A 13,477-nucleotide genomic window follows, 5' to 3' on the forward strand; every position below is an offset into this window, starting at 1 on the left:
AACACGTCTAGTTTATTTTTCAGGTATATTGACCAGATTTTTGTTTAGGGACGAGCAATAATTAGCATCAATTAGAAATTGTAGAAATATTTGTAAACAATTACGATTGAAGGGATTTACTTGGTTGACAATACCACCTAAATAATCCAAGGGTAACCATTTGAAAATAATAGTCACGTATACTATTTTAGTTGGACTGAAAAAGTGACATATTCTAAAATAGTAACGATTTGTAAATGATTTCATCATTGTGTCCTTGCGTAAGTAAGATTGAGTAGCTTTTTCCACAAACAATTAGGTGAATTTTTTATTTATAGATTCCATAAATTTGTTGATGAACAATTGTCCTGTAAATAAAAAAATGTCAGTCAAACAAGTAAGGAGTGATCTTTAATAAGGCTTACAGTAGGATAGCTTGAATAAGTCAACCTTATACTTTCTAATCTTCCTTTACATGCCATATAATTGTAAGTAATGTAACACTATATGATTTATGCAATGTCCGGAATTTTTAACACGAATTAGCCAAGGCAACTTCCTCTAGATCAATTAATAGGTCAGCTTAATTTCAGACTTTTGCAAGTTAATCATGCTTCCTTATACATACTTGTGGTTGTTCTACTTCTGATGCCAAACTACACAAGTAGCGCCAAATAAGGAAGATACAACTGCTTAGTAAATAAGAATGTCGCGGTTAGCATTGGTGTGATAATTGATTGCAGCACTCGTGTGGGAAAGGAACAGGAAATAGCAATGAAGATTGCAGTTCAAGATGTTTATAGAGACAGCTGCATTCAGCTGACACTGCATTTCAGAAATTCTTCTGAAAGTTCTAATTCTGCCACTTCCACTGGTATGATATTACTGCTCCGTTCCAAGGAAAGAAAGTTTCTGTATTTGTGTTTATATATGACAAACACATTACCTACTCAAGGCTACTAATTAAATACTATGTAAAGATGCTGATTATCTTAGTCTAATTTACCTATGCCTGCAGCACTAAAACTCCTGCACAAAAACAAAGTTCGAGCAATTATTGGAACATTTTCATTGCCTGAAGCCGCAGTCTTATCTGAAGTTCACAAAAACTTTATGGACATTCCTGTCATATTCTTGCCTCCAACTGCTATTCTTGCTGCATCACTACCAATGCCGTCATCCAATTTGATCCGAATGACCAGCAATATATCGATTGAGATGCAATGCCTTACATTCATAGTCAGCTATTTCCAGTGGCGAAAAGTGACAGTTACATATGAAAGAAGCAGCAGTTTCTCCCAGGATTCTGATATTATTTCTGTTCTGTCAGATTCACTGAAGTCAGTTGATTCAACTGTAGAGCAACACTTGTCTTTCCCTCCTGTAAACTCCTTGTCTGACCCTGAAGTTGCCATTGAGCAAGAATTCCGAAAGCTAAGTATTAGAAGAAACCGCGTCTTTGTAGTTCTGCAATCTTCTCTTCAACTAGCCACTTGTGTTTTCAAAAAAGCACACCAGATGGGTATGGTAGAGAAAGGTTTTGTTTGGATAATATCAGATGAGATTGCTACTTTACTCGATTCTGTTGATTCCTCTGTCATTGCTTCTATGCAAGGTGTCATAGGATATAAAACCAGCTTTGTTGATACCAGTAAGTTATACAAAAAGTTCAAGATTAGATTTGAGAGAAGTTATCTCACAAAACATCCCAATGATCAAGGAAATCCATATCCTAGTATATATGCTTTAAGGGCATATGATGCAGTACAGGCAATTGGCAACGCGAAAAAGGATTCAGTAGGAAATTTTTACTCTAACACCAGTAACTTTGTGGGTTTGAGTGGGAATATAAGCTTCAAAAATGGCATGATAGATCAACTCCCAACCTTCAAAATTATCAATGTGGTGGGAAATGGGTACCGCGATTTAGCCTTTTGGTCTGCTGAAGATGGATTTTCGACGAAAGCCCCTAGACAAAGTGGCAGAAAAAACCATTTTGTTAAACTAGGTCCTATATATTGGCCAGGCAGCCAACAGACAGTTACAACAGGGTTCAGTTCTGGTGTTATCAGTCAGACGCCCTGAGGATTGGTGTACCGGCTTCTGGTGCTTTTCATCCATTTGTCAATGTAAGCATCGACGAAGTACATAACAAGACTTCTGTCACAGGATTTGCTGTTGATGTCTTCAGAGCCTCTCTGAAGTACCTACCTTATGATCTGCCTTTTACTTTGGTTCCATTTTACGGCACATATGATGAACTGGTGCATGAGATCCATCAGAAGGTAACTCTAAGTCTCTAATTAAAAATTATATGAACACAATTAACAAAAATATCTAAAGTCATGTCAAAAATGCTGTCCTGTTTTCGGTTAAATTACTTACAAGTTGTTCATTTAACCGTGTACATAATTTTTGAATGGATCAGTTTCTGTTTCTGATAGAGTATATAAGTCGATCCTGGGCTTCAGTACTAATTAACCGACTGTTACGTATGTTAAGGGCTTTGATGCAGCAGTTGGGGACATTAACATACTCGAAGAAAGATACAAGTGGGCAGACTTCTCACCCCATATGCTAAGTCTGGTATGGTTATGGTTGTCACGGTAAAACATGACAGCACAAATGAGATGTGGATGTTTTTGAAGGTTTTTGACAGGAAAATGTGGATCCTCATTCCATTAATGGGTCTCTTTATGGGGTTTGTTGTGTGTTTGATAGAACACGTCGATGATCCAGATTTTGGAGATTCATCACTCTTCCAATAAGTTGGTACAATTTTCTGGTTCTCCTTCAGTTTGCTATTATTTGCACAAAGAAGTAAGCACCCTTAGCTTGACTTAGTCATGATGTATCAATTGGTAGGTCAGGTCGGGTCATGTTTTAGTTTGATCGATCAATCTAACTTTGTGTAGGCCCTGTTCGGCAGTAGAGTTTTGGATAGTTGTAATATAAGGTTGGGTTTTCTTTTTTTTTGGTTTGAACAAATAAATTGAAATTTAAAGGTTATTATGTGCAATTGTATGCTTGTAGCAAGTCTAGTCCGATTTGTTTTGATTTGGTCATGTTTTCTAAAGTCGGGTTAGTTTTTGACAGCTCTCTTTTATATGTTCAATTAAACCATATTGACAAACACCGTACCATTACTTTTGTAGATGAATCACCAAGGAGCAATTTGTCCAAGATTGTTCTAGCACCATGTGATAACACGATATTATACATGATTTATATGTGATATTTGGTCATATTTTATTTTGTTTTCTTCATTTTCCTAATCTTTTTGAGCTATTATTCTTCCTATTTCGATATTGCTCTTCTCGGTTTGTTTGCTTTTGTTTTTATCGGAATAGGGCTCGATTTGCGTGGAATTTATTTTAATCGCGAGATATTTCTTTATATGGAGCGTTTCTAGCACCAATGGAGCATTGTGGCAGCCTGCTCCACAGCTCGGTTGTGGCGTGCAATCTGTTGGCCACAACCTGGTTGTGGGCGTCTATATTGGAGCAAAGGAGAGGCGAAGGCAGCCCGCTCCACAGCCTGGTTGTGGCGGTTTTCTTCGTGCCACAACCTACTTGTGGCAGCTTGTTTTGGTGGCGTTTGAGAGTCCTATTTAGATAAAAATACCTAGTTTTATGCTAGGATATAAATAGGTTTTAGATAGTCTTTTATTTTATCACTTTTATTCATATTTCAGATATTATTTTTAGACTTCTTTTTGGGTTTTACGTTCTTCCATATTATTTCCTAGGGTTTTGCTTTCAAGATTCAAGACTTCATAATTAATTCCAAGTATTGATTTCTCCTCTCAATTCTCTTATTTTATTATTGTTAATTATGTTTTCTTTATTGATTATCATTATTGTTTTCATTAATATGTGTGAGTAGTTTCCTTGTTCCAAGATCTAGCGAAACCCGAATATGATTAATGCATGATTTAATTCTTTAAATTCTTTAATGATAATTGCAATTGATATGCTTAATTGATTGTGCTCATGCCAATATTAGATTAGGGATAATTAGTATTGTTATTAATCCATTGTTTTAATCACAACGGAAGTTGGGTTTTGACGGGTTTGAATAAATCAATTAAGGGTTTGAAGTTCATCACGGGAGTAGTTGAACGGATGATTAGGAAGTTAGAGTAATGTGCTCAAGGTCTTTAATTTGCATGATACCACGGAAGTAGGCTTGATTGTGATTAGAGAAGCCATTGATAACTCGGGAGAGACCATTGGTATTATATAGGGATTACTTTTCCTCATTAATCAATTGAATTATATGTTAGGGGTAGAACGACTATTGCATTAATTGTATTCGTGGTGATGCTTGATCTTGGATGTTTTTAGCATTGATTTATCATATTATTTAGTTTAGGAAAATTTCACATTTGCTACCGGGGAAAGGACCCTAATTCACATTTGCTACCCCTTTAATTTTTTATTTTATATTACTACCACCTAAATCACCGTTTTTTAAAAATCACTACCACTTAACACTTTCCGTTACAATTTCCGTTAGTGACATCAACCACCCTCACTGCCACCCCTCCCTCCTCGGACACCCTCACTGCCACCCTGCTTGCCACCTTCGACCACCATCCACCCTTCCCCCACCCAAAACAGCCACCCCAACCCTTAAACACCAACCCCGAAACCACCCTTCCCCCACCCAAAACAGCCACCCCTACCCTTAAACACCAGCCCCGAAACCACCTTTCCCCCACCCAAAACAGCCACCCCAAACCTTAAGCACCAACCCCGACATCACCCCAACTGGAATCGAGCCGGAAACGGCCGATTTCCCCTTCCCCCAACCTGAATCGAGCAAAAAACGATCGATTTCCCCCACCCCAACCTGAATCGAGCCGGAAACGAAACCCTAAATTCAATTTGGGTGATTTTGGGGTGGTGGACGAGTGGTTTAGGGTTTGTGAAGGCCGAGAACAGTAGGGGAAGGGGAGGGGGGTCGATTCGGTGGGGGAACGGGGCTGGCAGGGGCGGATTCCGGTGGGGGGAAGGGGAAAGGGGTGGTGTTGGTTCGGGGTGGGGATCAACGGGAAATGGAAGGGGGGGGTTCGTTTGACTGCGTAGGGGTGGGTGAAAGGGATGGGGGTGGGTATGCGCCGGCGCCGGCCGCCGGCAGAGGGGAGGGCAGGGTGGTGGTGGTTGAGGGGAGGGGTGGCAGGGTAGGGGGGGAGGGTGGTTTATATATTTTTTTTTTTATTTTTTTTTTTCAATTAATTTTTTATATTTTAATTAATTTTTTTATTTTTTTTTAATAAACTTAACGGAAATCCTAACGGATTCCGTTAAGTGGTAGTGATTTTTAAAAAACGGTGATTTAGGTGGTAGTAATATAAAATAAAAAATTAAAGCGGTAGCAAATGTGAATTAGGGTCCTTTTCCTGGTAGCAAATGTGAAATTTTCCTTTAGTTTAATCGCTTTAATTAGTCCTTTAGTTATTGATTCTCATTTGTTGATTTGGTTACTTGCTTAGTATTTGCTTGAGTCTATTTAATTAGTTAAACCATAGTCTCTTGGGATCCGACCCTTGCTTGCCCGTCTACATAGTAGTGGTCATGTTAGGTTATTTTTGTTAGGTACGCGACACGCCTATCACCATGGCAATTCCTAGTATTGCTGCTGACTATATATTTCACAGCTGCACTAACATCTCTAATGACTGTTGCTCAATTACCACCATCTGTGAAAGACGTCGATACACTAAGAAGCGAAAATGCAGCTGTTGGGTGCAATTGGAATTCATTCCTTTACCCTTACTTAGTTGATGTTTTGCATTTTAAATTTAACAACATTAGGCCAACGCGATCGATTGATGAGTATCACATAGCATTCCAAAGAGGTGAAATTAAGGCTGCTTTCTTTGTTACTTCACATGCTCAAGTATTTCTAGCAAAGTACTGCAAGGACTACACTATTGCTGGTCCAACCTACTACTTTGGTGGTTTAAGCTTTGTGAGTACTACATATCTTCCAACTTTAGTGCTCCTCAAATAATTGAAGTCTAAGTCAAACACAATGGTTGGTACCGAAATAATTTAATTTCTCTGCGATCTTATCTCAGTAAAGTATTTTTTGATCGGTAACAAGTTTAATTTAATAAGTTTATGTGAAAAAAACGTGTCAATCTGCTACCTGTTTAATTTATTATTACCACTAAAGATCTTTAGTTCCTCACAGGCATTTCCAAAAGGTTCGTCGCTATCTATAGACATGTCACAAGCAATGTTAAAAGCGATAGAAAGGGGAGAGATCGAGATGTTGGAGAGAGAGTTGTTGACTCGCTACAAGTGCTCAGCCTCATCAACAAACAACACGAGCACGAGCACGAGTGTTGGCCTTACGCAATTCTCAGGGTTGTTCTACATTTCTGGTGGCATGGAATCTTTAGCACTTTTAGTCATTGTTATTCCTACAATTGAGAAGCGTTGGAGAATTTCAAGATTTGTACATGAATTAGTTTTTAAACTTTTAAGAAAATTACGTGGTTGGATGTCTAGAACCTTAAATGCATGAATCAAGCAATTGTAATCAATTATTATTAGGCTATTTTCTACTTCTAAATTTGTAAAACTACAGTACATACTTTTTGTGTGAAATGATTGTCCTGTATCTAAGAACTGCTATATTATAGGATGTACAAAGAAAGTTAATGAAGTTAGAAAAACAGGTCAGAGAATTGAATGGTATCATGAGTGTTCATGACATCTCCACGTGATACAAAATTGCTCAAATATATAGATTTTTACTTCCTTCATTTCTGATTAATTGCCGTTTAATGAAAATTTAGAATTAATTTAAGTGGGAGTTTTATAATGGGAGATAGGAATATTTCAAACCGAAAAAAAATTTGCTAGAAAAGTGTTGTAATTAGATATTATGTATATTTTTATTTTTTTAAAAAAAAAAGTTAAAAAGGTTTGTTGTAATTCAGTTTGCAATAGCTACAAAATAATTGTAGTCATTATATTGAGCGAATATCAACTCTTCAAATATTATTATAAATCTTGGTTTGGGTTATCAAAACGAAGCAATTGACACAATTAATATTGTAAATTTTATTTTTTTGGTTTAATTGTAAATTTTGTTTGGGTTATTAAATTTCAGTTATAGTTAGAAAATCAGGTTGGAATGTTGGATTATATCAAATCCTCATACAACTTGTGACCAATTTTTTAATTTTTTATTTTAATGAAGCAACTTGTGGCAACTTTTTAAAACACAACTTTTGCCATTAAAAATGTGATAAAATAATAGTGAGACAATAAACATGTGAAAGAGAGGTGAGCACAATAAATTTTCTAACAAAACAATTAATAGTTCTAAAGTATGATCGTTGGTGTTGTAGTGTGTTGTGCTACTTGTGAACTCAGTATTAATATATTTCCGGTTAAAAAGCTGGAAAAATGCTCAAAATAATAAAGTTTCCAGCTATATATTTTTCTGTAATTAAAAAGGGTGCAGGTCACAGTGAGTTGGAAAATAAATATATAAAAAAGGATTTTATATTGGTTAGATATTTTTGCTATACTCCATTTTTTTGTGTGAGACATTTTATTGGAATCAATAATAAGAAGAATTCAAAAAAAAAAAAAAAAATACTACTCACTTAGTAAATACATAATAACAAGCATAATAAAAACTTTGTTATACGATGTATATAGTATTAGGATGCTCAATATTTTAAAAAATGGACGGACAAAGATATAATAAGGCAAATAAGCGACAAATATATTGTCTTTCTATTTCAAAACTTTGTTCTTACCTGTTTCAATTTTTGGTGCATACATAATTTTTTACAACATATTATCAAAAAAAAAAAAAAAAAAAAAAGGGAAGGATTTTGAAACTCTTGGAGTTAAGAAAATATAAAGATTGTAATAAACGCGGGCCTAGGCCGCACCCGCAAACCAAGAGAGAGAGTCCACTTCACAAGTCCAAGGAGGTTCCATCCCAAAACCATATGGCAATAGGAGGAGTAGCCTCTTAGCCTTATAAAGTGTTTAACTCTCTCTTCTTTTAATCAATGTGGGACTCTTACATGTGTTACTTGGTGGGATATACTTCAACAGATTGAAATTTGTGAATATTCTACTAATTTAACTACATAAGCTAGATCTATTTTAAAAAAAAAAATACATAAGCTAGATCATAAAAAATTGAGGGAATTAGTTTTGTTCATCAAATAACCGTTCTTATATTTTTGGTGTTTAGAGAGTCACAAGGACGAGGGTGAGAATATTAACTAGAAAGCTCTAACCACTTGAGGTATCCCTCACTCGACCTCAATATTGTTCTTATATTAATGCTTTCATTTGAAATCCAAGTATATACTACAGTACGGTATAACATCTCTTTTTAATTTTAACGTCAAATAAGGTGTTTAATTTATTTCTCATCTTCCAAAATCCAAATTCAGGTGTTTTTAAATCCTTAAGTTCCTGTTAAAAATAAATGGGAGCTCTTAAAGTACATACTTCTACAGTTGTACAAAAAATGTATATTTGGTTTTACTATACGTTAGGATTAGTTTGTTCAAACTTAAATGTAATTTATGTAGCTGAAGCAACCTTTTAAAGTAGTTGAAGCAACCTTAAATGAGTCAGAAGTAATAACTATCGCCTACAGGTTAGGTTTCCGTTTATCGTTTATGTACTCCTACTGTCCCAAATTAATACTCGCATTGTATATACTATTTTATATTTTTAATTATAATATTAAATAAATATGAATACTACGGATAAACTTTTGTTTTTGCTTGACTTATGTACATTTCACATTAGACATAACAATTGAATATATTATATTCTCACAAAAATACTCATAGTCTGAAAGTTTACTTGTTACCGTCGAGGAAATTAAATATATCACTATTTAATCAAGCAAATAATAAAGCCTATTTGCAAGATCATGTTGAAAAATATTGTGTCCATAAACATCAAACTCCAAATTAAACAATGTGACAAATTGCTCCGAATTAAAAGGGATTACGTGAACCATATATATGTTGAGCAATTACTTTGCCAACTAATCTAACTCCAAAAATGTGACAAATTCCGAACAAATCAAAAGGGATTACGTGTATCATATAATATAAACCTTCAGCAATTACTTCGCCAACTATACATATGGTTTTCCTAGAGGGTCTAAACCACTACTTTCAATTAGGTCAAATTATGGCTATGTTACTGTTTTGGTCCACCATCTCATAGTTATAAGTATCATAAACATACATTGATGCATGTTTCATGTTATCATATTATATTATTGTTGACAAATCCATGTCATGTAGTTCCCCATTAAATGTTAGATAAGGACTAAACAGTACTTGGTTTAGTAACAAAGGTTGTATCTCTTGACAATTAACCTTTATATTATGGGATCAATCTCGACTACTAGCTTAGATACAAGTATTATTTGAGGGTATTGATTTCTTTATTCTTAATAGTTTTACTAATTAACTTGAAGTGAATTAATCAATGTGAAGTTCCAATTCGATATTGACACCTCTTGACTTTTCTAACTATAGAAAATAAAGCTATGTCTGAAATAGGAAGTTAAACTCGGTTTCTTCCGAATTTCTAGATTGTACGGGTTACATAATATAAATATATATGTGTCACGTACCCAAATCCATTTCATCCACGTACCAAAAACAAACTAAAAAAAAAAAAAAAAGAAGAAAAACAATGGCAGTTACAAAAGAAGGAGAAAATAATTTAGTCTATGACATAAAAATATCATCAGTAGTGCCTGGAAAAATCACAGGAGAAAACAGAACATATGAGTTAAAAGGCATAGATTTGGCAATGAAATTGCATTATCTTAAGTGTCTTTATTTCTTCAATAATACTAGTGATAATGAAGAAGGAAAAAAGACTAGTTTTGTAAGTATACTTGATATAAAGAAGGCTATGTTTGATTGTCTTGTAGTTTATTTCAAGACTTGTGGAAGGATTCGGGTGTCCTCTTCTGAGACCGGAGAACGAGCATCGATCAAGCTCAACGATGCTGGCGTAAGGATCGTCGAGGCTCAATCGAGCAAGACGGTCGAGGAGTGGCTTGCCTTGGAGGGGTTCCTATCTTTGCAGGATCAGCTTGTGTACAATGATGATGGTCTTGGTCCTGATTTGCCCTTCTCCCCTCTTGTTTGCCTTCAGGTAATTTTATATGGTTGAGCTTATTTTATGTTTTTGGTAATTTTTTGTTCAAAATAAAAATAAATGTTTTTGGTAATTTTATATACTAGTAGTTGATTTAAATTTAATTGATAGTGATGTTTCACTTTTTGCACAATATTCATATCCATGCAAGCATTTGAATTTAGATCTACATATTGTTAAACTATACATTAAGATGAATTAAACTAGATGTATAATATAGCTTATATATATATACGAAGTATATTGAGATAATAGTAAATTCCATTTGTATTAGAATATTTTAGAGTACAAATTGATGATTAATGAAAAAAGTTCTTATATGTACACTAATCACAAATCTAACAACACCAGACTTAATTATTACTTTTTTTTTTCTTTCTTTTGTAAGAATGAATAGCAAAAGAAAGTCAAAGTAACTTTTGTGAATACTTCCTGTAATCAAAACGTGTCAAAAAATACTACAAAAAAATAAAGTATCGATTAATTAAGAATTTTACTCTGTAATTTCCTACTAAAGCTGCCTTAAAAAATAAAACAAATTATTTGCAGGTGACTTGGTTCAAATGTGGAGGAATTTCAATTGGCATAAGTTGGGCTCACGTACTTGGTGATGCATTTTCAGCTGTAGAATTCATGAACACTTTGGGCCAGTATATTCAAATTCAAGATAGTTACAAACAAAAACCAAAATTAATTTCCCTTCAAGATCCTCCACAATCCGAAAACCCGCTTTCAAAACCCACCCGAGAGCCCATTTCCGTGAAACGGGTCAACCCGGTGGGTAGCCATTGGGTCCTTCCTTACAATAGTAAAATAAGTGTTCACATTATTAATCTTACTTCAAACCAACTTGGTCAATTGCATTCAATGGTACATGGTACCAAAATTAATGACAATTGTACTAGCCAATTTTTTGAGGTTATTACATCAATTATGTGGAAATCTATAGCAAAGATAAGGAAGGATTTGGAGACAAATGTTGTGACTATATGTAGGCCAAAATCAATCAAAAGGGAAGGAGTAGTACCTCATAATGGGCAAACATTAGGTGTAGTCGAGGTGAATTTTGATGTATCAAATGTTGATCCGTTGAAATTGGTACATTCGGTTGTTGAAGATGTGGTTGATGAGAGTGACATGGTTGAAGAATTAGTGAACAAAGAAACGGGTGAGTTTGATTTCTTTGTCTACGGGGCAAATCTTACATTTGTTGACGTAGAAAAAGCTGATGTTTATGGTTTTGAAATGAAAGAAAAATATCCAAGGTTTGCTAGCTACAGTATTGGTGAAATAGGGGATAAAGGAGTCGTTTTGGTACTTCCAGGCCCTAAAGATGAGAATAATAATAAAGGTAACGATGGCAAACTTGTTGTGGTACAACTTCCGGAAGAAGAAATTGAACCCTTGAAAAGGGAGCTGAAGGAAGAGTGGTGCATTGAATAATTAATGTAGTATCCTTTAAAATAATTTATGTTGTCTTAATATATATAGACGTGAAGTTTGATGTAAAGTTAATTATTCACGAATTATGTCTAAAATTTGAAATGTGGTTGTAAAAAAAGAATGGCGGTGCACCGAGCCACTGAATGATACCCTATCTTACTGCTTGCTGGCTTGACTATAGCAAGGGGCGGATCGGAAGGGGTCATGTACTCATGTGACTTGATCTTTCTTGTATTATTGTTATATCATATGTTATGTAGTATTACTAGTATATGGTACCAGACTACCAGTGAGACGACGAAATAAACTACATTTGTTATTGGTTTAATTTTCTCAAATCAAACAATTACAAATTTTGCAATAGTCTATATTCTACAATGTTTTAATTTTTATAAGAAGACCATCTTTTAATTATTTTTGGTAAGCTAAGGCGTATATATCATCATGAATGGCAAACTAAGGTTGGTAAGTCTGTAACGCCTTCCCTCTTAGCCACTATGGAAGGGCTTTATAACATAAAAACCGCATGCAATCCGCCCTCCTGGGCCACTTCCGATCCATTCCCATCCCCTCACAATATCCTCTTTTCGGTCACCACCGCGACCATTTTATATACTACCTCCGTTACATATTAGTTGCAATTTTGGAATATTTTATCTCTCACAAATATTGCCCAAAGTTGCAACTAATATGTAACGGAGATAGTATGATGCATGACCGGATGACCCTCTCTTAGCTTCTTAATACTCCGTAGTATATATATAGTTGATACACTTCAATTATCATACGTACGTTGACAGTCGAGTGCTCGTAGTTGTAGTGATTTACCCAGTGTAATTCCCCTCTCTGTACCAGAAAGTTGTTGATGAGCAAAAGCTCCCAACTCAAACACACTGCACATAATCAACATGAAAATCAACTTCCGAAACGAAAAATAATCAACTCAAAATATGTACGGAGACAGTGGACGCAGTACTCATGTACTTCGTACTACGTAACAAACTAACAATAATGTAGCTTTAGTGATTTACTTATAGAGTTATACTCGTGAATATATATACACACACACAATATACTATATATTATGTGTCTACGTAGCATTATTGGGTGTATGCAGTGCAACTAAAAGTATGTGGACTGAGACAAAACACAAATGTTTTTTTTTTTTTTTTTTTTTTTTTTTGACAACACCGACAAAACACAAATGTTATGGTTGCATACTTGCATCTAAGTAAGATATTTTACTAAAATACCATTAATGTGAAAAGGAAAAATTATAAAGAGTGTGATCAACATAAGAAGTTTTTTTTTTTTTAATTCCTAATTACTCTTATATATAGAATAATGCAGAGTACGAGTGTATTATTTGCACCATTTTTCTATTTAGGATGTCCCAAATTTACTTGTTTAAATTTGATAATTAAAAAAATTATCGGAATGAAAAGAGCACAATATTCCCATACATTCATACATATTTAAATATTGTTTGTCCAACATTTAAAAAATAAATCATCAATAACTATATACTAAAAGACACACCAGCAATGACACATGTCATCTCCTGGTGTGTCCTTAGTATTTTAGGTTTTTTTTTTAATTTAGAAAATTCTATTTAAAGAAGTTATTTAAAAGAAAAGTTTTTTTTTGTCAACCAAATAAACTAACAATAATATATTTACCTTTCTTATGTTATTACCCAATTAAGTACGGATTAAAAAGGAATTAAATAATCTTTTTACAGAAGTGTAATTATGGTGGAATATAATTTATTCTACAAAGATATTAACTTTTTATTTTGTATGCCATAAATGCATAAATTAATTTATAAAAAGAAAATATGAGTAATTAAAATAACCATGCATGGCACGGGA

General features: G+C 34.3%; 1 protein-coding gene and 1 pseudogene across 1 annotated transcript; both read left to right on the top strand.

The window, feature by feature from the left end:
- Positions 1-236: 236 nt before the first annotated feature.
- Positions 237-6,516, top strand: LOC145613593 (glutamate receptor 2.9-like; annotated as a pseudogene).
- A 2,913-nt stretch (positions 6,517-9,429) lies between these two features.
- LOC145614710 (protein ECERIFERUM 2-like) lies at positions 9,430-11,907 on the top strand. The gene is made up of 2 exons (XM_081669784.1): positions 9,430-10,160; positions 10,713-11,907. The coding sequence occupies exons 1-2, from the start codon at positions 9,615-9,617 to the stop codon at positions 11,604-11,606; spliced, it is 1,440 nt and encodes a 479-aa protein (XP_081525910.1). The 5' UTR covers positions 9,430-9,614; the 3' UTR covers positions 11,607-11,907.
- The last annotated feature ends 1,570 nt before the right edge of the window (positions 11,908-13,477 follow it).

The sequence above is a fragment of the Chenopodium album genome, chromosome 25 (assembly GCF_948465745.1).
Source record: "Chenopodium album chromosome 25, dcCheAlbu1.1, whole genome shotgun sequence".
Classification (NCBI taxonomy): Eukaryota; Viridiplantae; Streptophyta; class Magnoliopsida; order Caryophyllales; family Amaranthaceae; genus Chenopodium; species Chenopodium album.

Bases quoted from the DNA above. Each gene is read 5' to 3' on its own strand.
- LOC145614710 (XM_081669784.1), top strand. From the start codon at position 9,615: ATGTGTCACGTACCCAAATCCATTTCATCCACGTACCAAAAACAAACT. The intron at 10,161-10,712 runs GTAATTTTATAT...AATTATTTGCAG, and splicing joins CCCCTCTTGTTTGCCTTCAG to GTGACTTGGTTCAAATGTGG.